Genomic DNA, 13866 nt, shown 5'->3' with positions numbered 1-13866 from the left:
TTTTTTTTTTCCCGCATAATCCACCATATGTGGCATCAAAAATGAAAAGCTATTGCACACAAGAGAGAATGGGTGTTTGATATACAAATACAAAGTGCGCCGGTCAACATGGCACCTTGTGTGAAGTTTATTATTGCAAGCTTTCCGAAATTTCTACTTCACCGTAGGGTGGTCCGTTCCAATCATCTGCTTCGGATGCTTCTTTTCGTTGTTTCAAATGTTGGATGGTAGCATGGAAGTGACGAAGGACATATTTGGAAATAGGGCCATCGCGTTCAACTAATGAGGATGAGTTGGAGGTGGGAGGATGCTGATCGGGATTATCCATATCACCCAGATTGGTGTTAATAAGATCAATGAGTCCGTTCAGGTACTTGGCCGTGACCTTTTTTTTTTATGTAGAAAATAGTAATGCAATTGAGATTAATAGAGTGCATAAAACCCCCATAAAATAAAAAGTAATAAACCCATCGAAATGTTGAACTTACTGCATCATTGCCCTTTTCAAAGTAGTACACATATCGATTGAGGATTTCCACAAAGAGTTCGACATTGGTGACCGTATCCATGCAGCTGTCTGCGATCTTGAGAGCTTTTTGTAGACATTCGAGAGCGCGTTTGCCATTTTGATACAATGGTTTTTCGCTGTCCGGGTCGTTTTCAATGTCAGATTCGATAATCCACCATAAATGCGAGCACAAATAGACGGCACGACACTGATCTGGCTTTTTCAGAAGTTTGGCACTGTGCAATGCGGCTTTGGTGATCAAGGTGTCGTAATTTTCCGCCGAAAAGACGCGGATCTGTTGAAGCGCGCCCACAATGCATGTGATAGCCTGGAATTGGGCTCGTGACTCGGAGATGGATTCCTCATAAATACTGAATGCCTGCACAAAGAATTCATAGGCAAAATCTTCAAAGTTGCTTTCGTCTGCGCTTTGACCGGCCAGCAAGAATAGACGAAGACACATGTCAGCGACTTCACATTTTTCATACAGAGTGGCGATCACTTGATGAATAAATCGGAAAAGAGTTGATGTCTTTTTCTCCCATATTTCGTCCTAAAAAGACCATTGATCTCGTCAGTCACGGTGTGATTTCATTCATGCAGTGGCAGAAAGCGTTCTTACATGATTCTCTTGTATCTTATATCGACGAGCCAACTTGATGGCCGAGAAAACCAGGGGTGGGAAGGTATATTTGATTCTGTTACCGCCTTCGCTGAATTGTTTTTTGGCCGTCGATAGTAACTGTAATAGAAGAAAAAAAAAGAATGGAAGAAAGCGCAGTTGAGAAAAAACGCACCGTCGAAAAAAAAAATGAGTTAATTGCTGCCAAACCCCACTTACCAGGAACTGGGTATCTTCGTCCTGGGAGATAAACAAGTGGACAAGTTTGGCCATCCAGCCTTGTTCCTCTTCAAAGTCTTCCTGCTCGACCGAGACTTCCATTTTTCTGCCACGCATATGGCCATACATTGGCGCAGCGGTCGTGGTACCGATTGGAGCATCCTTTTGATCTCTCAACAAAATATCACACAGTTCCAAAACCCCGTGAACGTCTTCAGGCGTACTGATAACGGTCTGATTTTTCAGAATGCTGGCCACCACAGCGTGAGCTACAGCGCGACGAGTGTTGTAAGCTTGTAAAGCGAGCAATGGCTGGTAGTTGGTGAGGGATAGAAGGGTCAAAATGGAAGGGTACTGATGGATGGGGACTAAGAGCAAGTTGAGCAGATTGGCTTGCGTGGTCTTGGAATGCAGATCAGGCGAATCCGACAATTCCAGCATCTTGTCCTTGGTATAAATAAGAATCTGATCCACGTAGTCCAATCTCTTGGGATAGCACGAGAGAGAGAGATTTGTCAATGATACAAGCAAAGCCGTAAGATCCTGAATGGAAAGATCCGGTCGTGCCTACAGAAGTGATAAAAAATCTCGCATCAGTATTTCGCCCTTGATGAAGAAACTCTCTCTCCCTCCTCCTACCTTGACAAGCTCAATGATCTGAGCCCAGAAGACGGCAAATAATTCCACATCGTCGGGAATACCGTGAGCAGGACCAGCATGTGTTTTCTCGTTGACCTTGTCCTCTTTCTCTTCTTGATCTTCTGTTTGAATATCCTCCACTTGATCTTGTTGATCCTTCTCCGGTTCTTGATGGTTGTCATCCTTGTTTTCGGAAATGGCAGTTTCATTGACTTCTTCAATGACTTGGCCATCTCCTTGTTCATGTGATTCATTGTTTTTATCCGCTACAGGTTGGGACTCTTGTGAATCCGAAGACTCCTTTTCATCCGTGCCTTGCAGTTGTTGTTGAAGTTTCTTTTTCTTTTCAGCGATAGCTGCATCGTCCTTCTTGGAAGGTATTTCGTCCTTTTGCGCAGATTCAGGTTCAGTGTCGGCTTCGCGGCTAGCATAAGCGGCGAGACGATCAATCAGGGCAATAATGATTTGTTTGACGTTCACTTTTGGGTGCAGTTCAGCAATCGCCGAAAGGTACGGTTGAAGAGTGCGCAAATGGAATTCATCGGGGAAGACCTAAATAGAAATGCGCGATCATGTTCCCCCAATGTCAACAGAGAATGCAAATGTGAAATCAGGTGCGGAACTGAATTAATTGTTTACCTGAATGATCACTTCCATCAGGTATTCCTGTGCTATGACATCACGGCAGCTCACTACTTGATCGAGAATGCCCGGCAAAATAAGCTATTCACGAAACCAAAACAAAAGAGATGCATGTGAGCAAGAACCAAAAAAGAAAGACAATGCACACCAATAAACACTATACTTACGGATTGATACATGCGTAGATCGACACCTTCCAACTGGCTTAATCGGACAAGATTGGTACCGACCAAAATACGCAACTCTTTGCGTTCGGCTTCTCGTTTTTCACGGTCACGAGAGTGACCTTGGTGTTGAAGACGGACCCAAAGTTTATTCATCTCGGTGAAATTGGTCAGGATGAAATGAATCGATTCATGAACGTTTCCTTCAGGGCTGTTCTCGGAACAACAAGCCGGGTTAGCCATCATCAGCGGAAAACTTTGACTCGGTCAACCGACGACTTACCCTGAACTTTCACCGGTAGGTAAGTGATCGCGGGTCATGCCACTGAGATAGTTTCTCAAAAAGAGACCGCGCGTAGGATGTTGCACACCTCGGGCCATTTCAATCATATCGCGCATGACTTCCCTTACGGGGGCGTCGGGCATGCCCATATAGACGGAGCCGACGGTGATCATCAGATAGAGACGCGGCACAATATTGCCTGCGTATTGTACCAGTTCATACAGGTCCGCCAAATGATGTTTGCCGGCATGATGGGCCTCGGTCAGATAGACAGTCAAGTGTCTCAGCACATCAAAAATCGCCATATCTGTAAGTTGGCAACGGTGTTATCTATTTTGATTTCGGGCAAGTTGCGGATATCGTTTGTTTCTCTTTTCTTCTTCATTTCTCGGGGCAAAAACGAAAGAAGAAGATAACTTACATAATTCATAGTAATTCTTAGGCGTCAGTGCGGATGTACGTAATTCTGCAAGCATATTGGAGCAATGCTTCAGACCGTCCATGAGTTTGCCGTTATCCTATAGTATGCACAATGAATAATGTTACGTTTTGTTATGGTTTTTTTTTCAAGGACATTTTACAAGGCATTTGCGCATTTGGTGGCCCTGAATTTTGACGACGTTGAGAACTTCGTCGAGAAGTCTTGCTTGATCTTCGGCAGGAACCGGACTGTTGACAGCAACACTCATAGTTCTCTCTCTTTTTTGGCAGTGAAGATCGGGTTGAACGAGGTTTAGTTGTGTATTTTTTCGTTGGAGGGAAAAAAAGGAAAGTAGATGGTGTAACACCAAAAAATAACCGTTACAAACGTGTCGCTAATTTCGGCTCACCCAACAGAAAGCATGATCATCACTTTCACTCAACATTTCCAATATTTCCAATCTCAGCAAACGCGAAATGCCAAAAATAGCGCGACTTCATACATATATAAAAAAAAATCATACTGGGGGCCGCACAGATTGTTTTTTTCCAGACGCGTCGATTTTTTTTGCTTCTTTTTTTTTATTTTTTTTTATTTTTTTTTATCGTTACTCTCTTTTGTTCTCCTTCTTTCTTTTCTTCTTCTTTCCCTTCTCAAACAATACCTTTTGAACTGGCGCCTTTTTCGATTGTGCCGTAATGGATTCCCACGATGAGGCTGTGCCCTTGTCGAGCGAACACTTGCGCCAACTTGTACTCGAAAGCATTCCACGATTCGAAGATTTCGAGCATGAGGTAGAAAATATCATTCCGTTACGTGAAGGCCGAAATGTCGAGGCTCTTGCCAGACTGTACTCGATTGACCCCAACGAACGTCAAGAAATATTGGAAGAAGTTAAAAGTGACTACGAGGACGAACTGAAAAATCTCGATCAAGTCGAAGATCCTCTCGATATCTTTGTGCGTTACATTCGATGGACGATTGAAATGTTTCCTCAGGGCCACAATCAACATTCCGATCTCGTCGGTCTTTTGCAACGAGCCACCATCACTTTCCAGGACGATCCACGCTACAAATCCGATACACGTTATCTGCACTGTTGGATGCAGTATGCCAAATGGGTCGAGGATGCCAACGAGATCTTCCTTTTCCTCATGAAGAAAAACATTGCTCAGAATCTCGCTACATTTTACGAAGAGTACTCGGCTTACTATGAACGAAAAAGAAGGTGAGTCAGGGCAGGCAGGACGGCGATTAAGTTCCACGTTGCTAATGACAGACTGTGTGCATAGATACAGAGAAGCGTGGGAGGTCTTGGATCTGGGCGTAAACCGAAATGCGCAACCTATTCGACGCCTGGAGAAATACAGAGACAGATTCCAAGCACGTCTTGCTCAACGACAAATCGTCGAAGCCGATCCGGTGCCTCAAGCCCGAGAACAGATGCGAGAAATGGCTCGAGGCCAGCGCATGATGCTCGGTCAAAAAACGGACAGTGATGCTCGCTATTCCGCTCCCAGCAACGTTATCAACAATTCATCGTCTTCCACTTCCTCCTCAGCCGCCGCTGCCGCCTCCTCCTCACGAGAAGGACGATCCTTTGGCAACAATTCCGCCGATTCCACGGCTATACCCAATGCTCGTTTTTCAGTTTACGTCGAACCGGAACCAGCCTCGTCCGTCCCCCGTCCCGCCGCTGCCACCTCACCATCCCCATCCCCATCCACCACTTCCTATATACCATCCGTTCGCTCACGACATCGTCAGGAAAACAGGCAGGAAGTTTTCAAGATGGCTGGCACCACACTTCCGATGAAAAATTATGTACCCCCTCCGTCGCAAGCAATCACAGTATTCCGTGATGAGGTAAAAAGAAAAGAAAGAGGCAAATGAGAATCAATGGGGAAAAGAAATAATACTAAAAGCCAATCCCTATTAGGACGATCAGTCAGCCGAACCATCTCAACCTCCGCCAAAGAGAACAAAGACGAATGGCCCCCTGCTTACTTTTTCAGAGGCGCCACCGCATGCGGAACAACTACGAAAGCATCCGTTGGTGGATATAACTTCGTCACACACCAGTCATCCTTATCGCCAATCGCAACGGGCTCAGCAAAAGGAACTGGCATTGGAAACGTGGTTCACGCAAATGAAACCGAAATTCATTAAATCGTCCAATTCGGCTGGAAAAACAGAATATATTGCGGCCATCAAAGACATCATTGGGCCCAATTCAGAACAACTCAGCTTTGAGGAATTACGTGCACAACATTTACAACACAAGAATAATCCATTACCATCGCCGATCACTAACTTTGATGCGCCACCCGCTGAAGGTAAGAATTTGAGAATAAGAATGAACCAAAAAAAAAAAAAAAAAAACCAATTTCGGCTCTCAAATTGCTACGATATTAATTGTTATGGCAACACATGTAGGATTCTTTGAAGACGAACAAGCCTCGCTTCGACCAGCTCCTCCCTCACCGACCGAAAACTATACCACCGAGACAAGAGCGGCCATGCAAATCGTAGGCAGTATGTTCGACAGTGGGAAACCAATCACCCCAGCCGAATCGTGGCACTCCATACCTTTGCTGGAAAGAATCCGACCGACCCAACGTGTCAATGAAAATGAAGGTATTGAACTTCCGCGACGACGTACCCAAGAGACCGAACGCATGCCATTTCAACCTGTTTCTTCTCTTGCCGAGGACGATTCCCTTCCAACTGAACATTCACCAGTCGCCGAAAGTTCTTCCCAAGCGGCGCAACGATCCTTTCACGTCTTTCGCGATGATTAACTTCCTCTATGTAAATATGTAAAACAAACCACACTGTTGATTACAATCATCGAAAACATGATAAAGCCATCTATTCACCATCCGTCGCCAAAAGGATCTGTCTATAATCCAAAATTGGATCGAAAATCATCATATACCAAGTTCTGGATAGAATCTCATTTGATTCAAGGCCAGAGTGAGTAAATATGGCAATTGCCGAGGCATGGGTTGGTATGTGCATGACACAACAAATACCTCGTGGACAAAGTGTAATAACCAATCCCTTCCATTGATTCGAAAGGATAAAGTACCATAGGAGTCATACTCATTAATAAAATAGATCTCGTACTTTGTGTATTGAAGAATGGCAAAAAAATGGGATCATGAAGCGAAATGGGAGGGAAATGGATAAAAAAGGATTTTTCTGCATCTTTGTCGTTGGACACAGTGACAGAAAATGCTCAGGAGAAAAAAAAAGAAACAAACTCAATTTTTATTTGGACCTCTGTTCCTTTCCCTGTTTGGATATTTAAACTTGACAAGAAACTGTTTATTCCATTATAGTTATTTCTTCATGGCGTTGTTGGGTCGAACTGCACGAGTGCTCAAAGGCGTTGGATACTGTGTGCAACTGTTCTGCTTTGCTCATCTCATTAATCAATATGTATTGGAACTGACCTTTGTAAGTCAGCATTGCTCATCCTCCTGGGGAAAGCGGGAGGTTCTTTCATAAAGAGGAAATCGCATCTCCATTGGAAATTGTTGTTTTAATGCCAACTCATCAGTGCATTGGACCGTCCATGTTACCGACATTCCGAATGACAGGCGATATCATTCTCGTCGATCGTATCAGCCAACGGTTTCGTGCCTTAAGGACTGGCGACGTTATCGTCTGTACTTCACCTGCTGTACCAGGGCGGGCGGTGCTCAAGCGGATCTTGGCTACTGCAGGTGATAATGTTTGCGTGGATCCAACCGCCGCCGAGCGCCGCTACTTGAATGTAAGGGGATCGGCTCTGTATTCTGGATAGAAAAATGGAGTGTTGATGGGGTGGCATAGGTCCCCGATGGCCATGTATGGGTAGGTGGAGATAATCTGAGCAACTCGACCGACTCCCGAAGCTATGGGCCCGTGGCGATCGGTTTGATTCATGGTCGTGTCTTTGCACGGGTAAGCGTAAAACGTTGGTGATTGGGGTGAGGCAAGGGGAAAAGGGGAAAGGAACAATAGAAAATAAAGAGACATCACACTCATGCACTCCACAGGTATGGCCCAAACCTGAACTTATTCCCAATAATCTGATTATCATCCCAGCCAAATAAGTCTCGGCTGTCATTACCCTTCCATCTTTCCGAATTCCGGATCATCATCTCTAACCGTACATACCACACCCTAGTCTCATCATCATCAACTACTTTTTACATTGCAGTTTTACGAGCCCTTTTATTTGTGTTTACTGTTTGAGCATAAGCAAAAGATTGATTTTTTATTTTTCACAATCCTTAATTTGCACCTGACAAGAGGGGCTTTAAGTGAACGGAGAAGCTAGCTTACGACTTGATAAAGTCCTTTTCTTCCGGCACAATTTGAACCGATTTGCCGCTTTGCCAGATGTCGCAGCCAGGTTTGGGTTCATAGGCGGGGAAGTCTTGACGTTCCTTCTTCTTTTCGTCAATGTCAATGCCTTCTTCTTCCTTGCGCTGACGAGCAAGTTCGGGCTTCAATTGGTTGTCGGCCGTCAAAGCCATCATCAATTGAGCAGGACCTGCAATGCAAACAATTTATCAATGGCAATGAAAACCAAGAAAACAGCTTTTATTTGCTTCGTACCTAGAGGCATGGTGGGATGGGCATCGATTTGCCAGGTATGCCATGTTTTGCCATACGTCTTCTGCAACTGGAGCAAGGCTTCACGTTCGCTGGCTTGAGCACCGATTTCAGGCATCAGGCGAGGCATGGGAAGAGCCAAGCTTCCACCACGGACTTCATAGTCATGGGAATGCCAGTATCGTTTTTCTTGTTCATCCAGCTCTAGATGAAAAATTGATTTCATGTAAGCAACAATAGGCATGAATGCCACGCAGATGAAGACTTACCCATAAAGAGCTTTTCGGAAATGATGTATTCAATACCAATGAGACGAGCATCTTTCTTTGGAGAGTCAAAGATAATGCATTGACGGAAGTCTTCATTCACATGGGAGCATAAATGATGGGCATGGACTTGACGGGTCATATCGTGAGCGTAAAAGTGGAAACCGCATACATGCTCACAAATCGGTTGGAGAGGAGCAAAGGACTGCATCATCTTGGCTCCCGTATCAGAGATGACGGATTCCTTGGAGCGTTGATCACCTGGAGCAGAGCTTGCGTTAGACATAATGATAGTTCAAAGTGCAGAGAGAAGAGATACACGAAAACAAAACGCTTAAAAAAATGAAAAACTTTTTTATCTTGCTCAAACAAGACTGACACCATGCCATGAACATACAATACTGGGATGATTCTAATATTACGTTCCATTTGTCTCACCACATCGCTTATACCCGGCCCCCAAAAAAATATGTAGATGATATCAACAAGATTCAACAAAATGCCCCCAGGTTCCAACAGGACCCGTTCACCCGCATCGCCAACCCATATTACATTGTCCATTTTGGGTCACCGCGACGTTTTTCTGATTCACGGATTTCAAACATGATCTGGACTCCCACAAACAAAGCAGCAATCGCACATAGAAGAAAGTAGAAGCCTAAACGAGTGGATAAGATTGGACGACCCTTTTTCATCAACAGACATCGTTGGGTCTTACCTTGGAGATTGCCCATAATTTCAGATAACATGGCCTTCATACCATCTAGCCCAATGCAGAAGCCTACCAGATTGGCGATCATCATCAACAAGATGTTAAACGTCGCCCCGAGACCACACACAAAACGATAGGATGGCTGTTCTCCGTACTAGACGACCTGAAATCAATATCGAGAAGGAAAAACTAAGTTGACCGAAACCTTGCTTACTTTGTCATAATTATACAGTTTGGAGGCGATGATCTCGGGCAAAAGAAACAGACAAATGAGCCATCCCCAAGCCAAGAGTTTCAGCTCCAGATCATGCCATAATGCGACAAACGTAAACACGATCCACATGTTGTAGGTAATATACTTGGATCCCCCCAAAGGAATAAAGATGTATCGAATCATCCATCGGTTAAAGGACCGGTGCCAGCTTTTCCAGAATCGTTGCGCCGAGTAGTTATTGCTGACACAACGCACCATGTTCTCTTCGGGCCATATCCCGTCCAACAGCGCCCAAAGGCGAAAGAACCGCCAAGGGATCAATAATTTCATCCAGATGATGACAAGATTAAAGTAACCAATCATACTCAATTGCATGGGGGTATAACCTTCCCATGCACCGGCCTTGCTAATAGCCACCACATACAGGTAATGCAGTGTCACTTCCATTACGAGCACCACCGCCATCCACCGTAATGCATAGATGACGACATAGCTTCGTTGGATTTTAGATGACGGTTGACGTACCTAATGTTGATTTATGTGATCAGGACCCCCTTTTTTTGCTCCAATATGGACAGATAGTGAAACACAGCATACCTGCGATACAAAGTCATTGAAAGTGATGATGGGGCCGCACAGATAAAGTGGCGTATAGAATACGTAGCTGATAAAGTATACATAATTGTAGTCAGAAGCGCGGCATGGGATCGTGATGCGTTCTTTATCGGTGATCGATTCATCGGACCGTGCTACCTAGTTCGTGAGGTTTTGAGCATTTAGATCGATCGTTCATTCAACTTTGTTTCGCACATCATACCGTGTACGCTTCTCTGCCTTTTCTGCATTGCCAGTAATAGTCCACATTGAAAGAGATCAATCGTAGCATGACAAAGTTGAATAATACATGCCACCGAGCATGGTATCCTTGATATTGATCCTGTAAAAACACAAAAGTCATGTTGAATTTCCCCTCTTCACTCAAATAAAACAACGTATTGATTGTTTACCAGCCAAGCAAAGGTGGAGCCCAACGTTGCGAACCGGTACCCATTGTAGTATTCGTTGCCAAAAAGGATAGCGAGATTGAATATCCAAGTGCAGATCGGATTCCACCTTGACCCCTGCGCGATGAATGCAATGCCGTAACTGCATGATACAATAATCAGGATCTTTATAATGCTCGCTCCGTGTAAGCCGAGGGTTATTAGAACAGAAACCATTGCTAGGAAATAAAATCGATCGGTCGGCCGTTTCTGTGCAACCATGCGAAACGCATGACTAAGGAATAAAAATGCCACGGCTAGGAGTATCAGTTTGGGAAGATTGTTACGAAATGTCGCATACTGAAGATCACTGTTGTCCTGACAGTTCGATTTTAACTAGCATGAATAAAATACAGTTTGGAATGGTTATTTATGGGCTCACCACTTTGCGTCCGGCTATCCATCCTTCAGAGAGATAATAAGCATATCGATTGTAATAGGGGCTGTCTACACAGATTTGTTTAAGAGCGATTGCGTTTTGGTTCGCTTACTATGCATTGGCGTCCTACTTACTTGGACCGAGTCCATACGTGACATAAATCATGTACGGTACGACCACGGCAACACAGGCATAGTAAAAATAGAATTCTAGCGAGTCTTTTTTGAGTACAACCGATTTCCTGATGATGACCATTGGGATGAAGCCATCCGTCTGGCTACATCCCGTACCTTTGGTGCGCCATCGTGATGCGGACGTGGATCGCAGTTCTTTATGCTTGTCTGCATCCTCGGCATTAGGTTGCCCGATCAACTGTAACCGAATCTCATCTGTCATGAATTTGTACGTTGTAGTAAAGTAGTTAAAAAGGGAATCAAGCGAGAAATACAAGACAGGCACAGACCCCGTCTCAACGGCGGATCAGGACGGTTGTGCCTGAAATAAGGAAATTTAGGTTTGTCAAACAGCCCCCACAGAGCCAATCACTAACATCCGACAAAATCACTGCAGTCGGCGATCAGAATCGCCCTGTTTTTTTTTCGTTTTTTTGTTGAAAAACCCAACATGCATTAGAATGATTATGAAAAAAAAAGAAAAAGTTACAAAAAAAAGACTCACAGAAGAAAACAAAAAACCAAAAGGTAGATAGAAGAGTAATAAAATAAAGGAATGACGATTAAAGAAAAAACAAATGACTACCGCATGTTGCCCCAGTTGGCACTTTGTCGCTTGGAACTCATCATACTGGTCGGTCGTCCTGTACTCATACTTGGTGTTAACATGGGCATACCATTCATTGGCATAGGAGTGCCCATGGTCATGGGCATTCCCATTGGCATTCCCATGGGCATGCCCATTCCCATATATTGCGACGTTGGCGGCATCATTTGAGGTATAGGTGTCGACATACTGGGGGTCGGCATCACAGGTGAACTTTCACTACGCATCATTTGTGATCGACGACGAGCATCGGTACTTGTCATTCGCGGTGCAGGCTGATCCACGTGCAATGTGCTAGCAGGTCGGCCTCCGCTTCGTCCACCATAGTTGCGCGGTTTCCGCTCCGCCGCCAGTCCTGCTACATTGTAATCGCTTTTACTGGCCCTGGTCATTTTCATTCGATTGGCATTCAGCTTCACGGCCGCCTGGGTTTGCTGGAAATTGATGTTATGTGTGCCTTGCTCAGGTAAACGACCCAGTAAACCTTCAATGTGAGCATTGGACGCATCGATTCTCTTCACCTTGCGCACTTTGTTGGCTTCTTTTTCTTGTTCCATTTGGAGCATGAGATCCATGGCGGAAACACTCTTGCGATTGGCCTTCTTTTCCGGAGTCATTGGTAACCGTAACATGGGGGGTTGTAACATGGATTGTTGTTGTTGTTGTTGCATTAAAGCTTGTTGGTATTGTTGGTACTGTTGAATTTGCGCCATTTGTTGGGCTTGTTGAAATTGCAGTTGAGCCGCTTGTTGTTGTTGTTGCTGGATTTGCATGTGGTACAACATATCCATTTCACTTAATGTCGATCGTCTATTGCGTGCAGGGTATCCTAAAGGTACTGTAGGTGCGCCTCTCATTGGCTCCTCTGTCGGCATGTCCACGTGGCTGCTCGGTTCCACGGGGTCGGTAGGCAAAGATAAGCTACTCGGTTCAGACAGGGGGGTGCTGTTCGTCGTCTCTTCAGCTTCCAACACCATTTGTCGCCATTGTTCAATGGATCCTAATTTCGCAGGGTTGCCCAACTCCAACGGAGGAGACGAGACGGGTTCCATCACCGGTTCAGGTATCAAGTTCATATCGCCCAAGGATCGTGATCGTTTATGAAGACTAGGTCCACGTTCCAATTGTCGTAAAGTCGACATACGTCGTGCATGCATATGTTCATCGGTTTCTTCAATAGGAGCCGTCGCAAACGAATGCTCATAATTATCGGATTTGACTAATAAAAAAGGAAAGTCGAAATTATCAGCCAGCGGTCTTTTTTAAATCTTTTTAGGGTTTGTGCATCCAATGACACGTGTTATGCAACGTGAGCACAATGGCTCACCTTGGTGCTTGACATTACCATTATTAACCTCGTTGTCATCTTCCTCCTCTTCATCATCGTCGTCATCTTCATCATCATCCTCATCTTCATCATCGCTGGGTTGTGGTTGTGCTTTGGAAGCATGATTTCGAAGCATCGGTTGAGGTGACGGAGTGGCAGCAGACCGACTAGCTGGGGGAGAGGATCGGATGGTATTTTCGATTTTACGTGGTTCTAATGGATGTGGACCCTTTTTTCCGCCGTCTTCTTCTTCTTCTTCCTCCTCCTCCTCATCGTCCTCAGTATCATCATCTTCATCTTCATCGTCGCTAGGAATCCATTGTCGTACGGGCTTATTACTTGTTTGAGGCGGTATAGGTGAATGAGCTAAAAAAATGCATCATCAAAATAATAATAAAATATAAGATTAGTTTCACATGTGTCTCTTTGTTACGTGATGTACGCCACCCGTTGCATAGCATTTTTAGGTCAGCGTGCCATTTCTTTTTTCGGGGTTTTGAGGGGGGGGGGGGGAGGAGAAAAGGAGAAGAGCGGTAGTTTACCTTGACTAGCAGACCGAGACGAGTTGGTAGAATAAAACGACGATCGACCATGGCTGCTGCTGCTCTGACTTTGGGGTATAGACGTGGCAGGCCGGGAGGGTATGTCTTGGTGGTGATGGTGGTGGGAGTTGTTTTGAGGATGATGAGGATCCGAAGCTATACGGCTCATCGGTGTGCTTCTTGGAGAAGGATCGTGTTGGGCGGCTTGGTAGGAGTGGTATCGCTGTTGTTGCTGGTCCGACGGAAATGACGACATGGGCGGTCGGTTATGTCTTGGCATTAGAGGTTTGTCGTTGCTGCGCGTTCTATGCCTTGCTGAAGGATGTTGGATTTCACGCATTTTTGAACCAATATGTGATTGGTGGAAAATAACGCTTTTCGACCAAGGTTCGGCATCCTTTTCTTCCACATCGGGTGTTTTAATGGCTTTGGCCAGTGCCAAACGAGACAAGCTGACCGTAATATTCTCTGTAGACATGAGAGAGAGAGAAAAAAAG

General features: G+C 44.9%; 6 protein-coding genes across 6 annotated transcripts; 2 read left to right on the top strand and 4 right to left on the bottom strand.

Moving 5' to 3' along the window:
- Positions 1 to 12: 12 nt before the first annotated feature.
- BYT42DRAFT_572356 (vacuolar protein sorting-associated protein 35) lies at positions 13 to 4098 on the bottom strand. Its single transcript, XM_051568599.1, has 11 exons — positions 3913 to 4098; positions 3659 to 3843; positions 3499 to 3595; positions 3078 to 3384; positions 2798 to 3005; positions 2628 to 2711; positions 1989 to 2540; positions 1350 to 1916; positions 1131 to 1250; positions 489 to 1061; positions 13 to 385 (listed from the first exon to the last, which is right to left on the bottom strand). The coding sequence occupies exons 1-11, from the start codon at positions 3941 to 3943 to the stop codon at positions 131 to 133; spliced, it is 2979 nt and encodes a 992-aa protein (XP_051423296.1). The 5' UTR covers positions 3944 to 4098; the 3' UTR covers positions 13 to 130.
- BYT42DRAFT_363411 (Mad3/BUB1 homology region 1-domain-containing protein) lies at positions 4071 to 5519 on the top strand. The gene is made up of 2 exons (XM_051563239.1): positions 4071 to 4726; positions 4797 to 5519. Exons 1-2 carry the CDS (start codon positions 4197 to 4199, stop codon positions 5389 to 5391), a joined length of 1125 nt encoding a protein of 374 aa, XP_051423295.1. The 5' UTR covers positions 4071 to 4196; the 3' UTR covers positions 5392 to 5519.
- Positions 5520 to 6725: 1206 nt separating this feature from the next.
- On the top strand, positions 6726 to 7762 carry BYT42DRAFT_572352 (peptidase S24/S26A/S26B/S26C). Its single transcript, XM_051568598.1, has 3 exons — positions 6726 to 7279; positions 7339 to 7449; positions 7545 to 7762. The coding sequence occupies exons 1-3, from the start codon at positions 7049 to 7051 to the stop codon at positions 7599 to 7601; spliced, it is 399 nt and encodes a 132-aa protein (XP_051423294.1). The 5' UTR covers positions 6726 to 7048; the 3' UTR covers positions 7602 to 7762.
- BYT42DRAFT_572348 (uncharacterized protein) lies at positions 7763 to 8722 on the bottom strand. The gene is made up of 3 exons (XM_051568597.1): positions 8376 to 8722; positions 8110 to 8310; positions 7763 to 8044 (listed from the first exon to the last, which is right to left on the bottom strand). Exons 1-3 carry the CDS (start codon positions 8656 to 8658, stop codon positions 7830 to 7832), a joined length of 699 nt encoding a protein of 232 aa, XP_051423293.1. The 5' UTR covers positions 8659 to 8722; the 3' UTR covers positions 7763 to 7829.
- On the bottom strand, positions 8723 to 11242 carry BYT42DRAFT_572345 (MBOAT, membrane-bound O-acyltransferase family-domain-containing protein). Its single transcript, XM_051568596.1, has 9 exons — positions 11011 to 11242; positions 10855 to 10929; positions 10724 to 10788; positions 10306 to 10659; positions 10116 to 10235; positions 9896 to 10051; positions 9299 to 9823; positions 9091 to 9238; positions 8723 to 9030 (listed from the first exon to the last, which is right to left on the bottom strand). Exons 1-9 carry the CDS (start codon positions 11114 to 11116, stop codon positions 8921 to 8923), a joined length of 1659 nt encoding a protein of 552 aa, XP_051423292.1. The 5' UTR covers positions 11117 to 11242; the 3' UTR covers positions 8723 to 8920.
- Positions 11243 to 11475: 233 nt separating this feature from the next.
- BYT42DRAFT_546572 (uncharacterized protein) lies at positions 11476 to 13847 on the bottom strand (the record flags this gene model as incomplete). The annotated part of the gene is made up of 3 exons (XM_051565892.1): positions 11476 to 12719; positions 12828 to 13193; positions 13370 to 13847. 3 exons carry the CDS (start codon positions 13845 to 13847, stop codon positions 11476 to 11478), a joined length of 2088 nt encoding a protein of 695 aa, XP_051423291.1.
- Positions 13848 to 13866: the final 19 nt, after the last annotated feature.

This window comes from Radiomyces spectabilis (genome assembly GCF_025331425.1).
Source record: "Radiomyces spectabilis strain NRRL 2753 chromosome Unknown BYT42scaffold_7, whole genome shotgun sequence".
NCBI lineage: Eukaryota > Fungi > Mucoromycota > Mucoromycetes > Mucorales > Radiomycetaceae > Radiomyces > Radiomyces spectabilis.
The sequence above is the reverse complement of the archived record's forward strand: the minus strand, read 5'-3'. Positions and strand labels throughout refer to the sequence as shown.

Excerpts from the sequence above, each read along its gene's own strand:
- BYT42DRAFT_572356 (XM_051568599.1), bottom strand. The coding sequence starts at position 3,943 with ATGTTGAGTGAAAGTGATGATCATGCTTTCT. Across the intron at positions 2,712-2,797 it reads ATCTACGCATGTATCAATCC|CTTATTTTGCCGGGCATTCT; the intron begins GTAAGTATAGTG and ends TTTCGTGAATAG. Across the intron at positions 386-488 it reads TTGAAAAGGGCAATGATGCA|GTCACGGCCAAGTACCTGAA; the intron begins GTAAGTTCAACA and ends TAAAAAAAAAAG.
- BYT42DRAFT_363411 (XM_051563239.1), top strand. The coding sequence starts at position 4,197 with ATGGATTCCCACGATGAGGCTGTGCCCTTGTCGAGCGAACACTTGCGC. Across the intron at positions 4,727-4,796 it reads TACTATGAACGAAAAAGAAG|AGAAGCGTGGGAGGTCTTGG; the intron begins GTGAGTCAGGGC and ends GCATAGATACAG.
- BYT42DRAFT_572352 (XM_051568598.1), top strand. The coding sequence starts at position 7,049 with ATGCCAACTCATCAGTGCATTGGACCGTCCATGTTACCGACATTCCGA. Across the intron at positions 7,280-7,338 it reads CCGAGCGCCGCTACTTGAAT|GTCCCCGATGGCCATGTATG; the intron begins GTAAGGGGATCG and ends GGGGTGGCATAG. Across the intron at positions 7,450-7,544 it reads ATGGTCGTGTCTTTGCACGG|GTATGGCCCAAACCTGAACT; the intron begins GTAAGCGTAAAA and ends TGCACTCCACAG.
- BYT42DRAFT_572348 (XM_051568597.1), bottom strand. The coding sequence starts at position 8,658 with ATGTCTAACGCAAGCTCTGCTCCAGGTGATCAACGCTCCAAGGAATCC. Across the intron at positions 8,311-8,375 it reads TTCCGAAAAGCTCTTTATGG|AGCTGGATGAACAAGAAAAA; the intron begins GTAAGTCTTCAT and ends TTTTTCATCTAG. Across the intron at positions 8,045-8,109 it reads CCATCCCACCATGCCTCTAG|GTCCTGCTCAATTGATGATG; the intron begins GTACGAAGCAAA and ends TTTGCATTGCAG.
- BYT42DRAFT_572345 (XM_051568596.1), bottom strand. The coding sequence starts at position 11,116 with ATGACAGATGAGATTCGGTTACAGTTGATCGGGCAACCTAATGCCGAG. Across the intron at positions 10,930-11,010 it reads ATCACGATGGCGCACCAAAG|AATTCTATTTTTACTATGCC; the intron begins GTACGGGATGTA and ends AAGACTCGCTAG. Across the intron at positions 9,031-9,090 it reads AATTATGGGCAATCTCCAAG|GCTTCTACTTTCTTCTATGT; the intron begins GTAAGACCCAAC and ends CCACTCGTTTAG.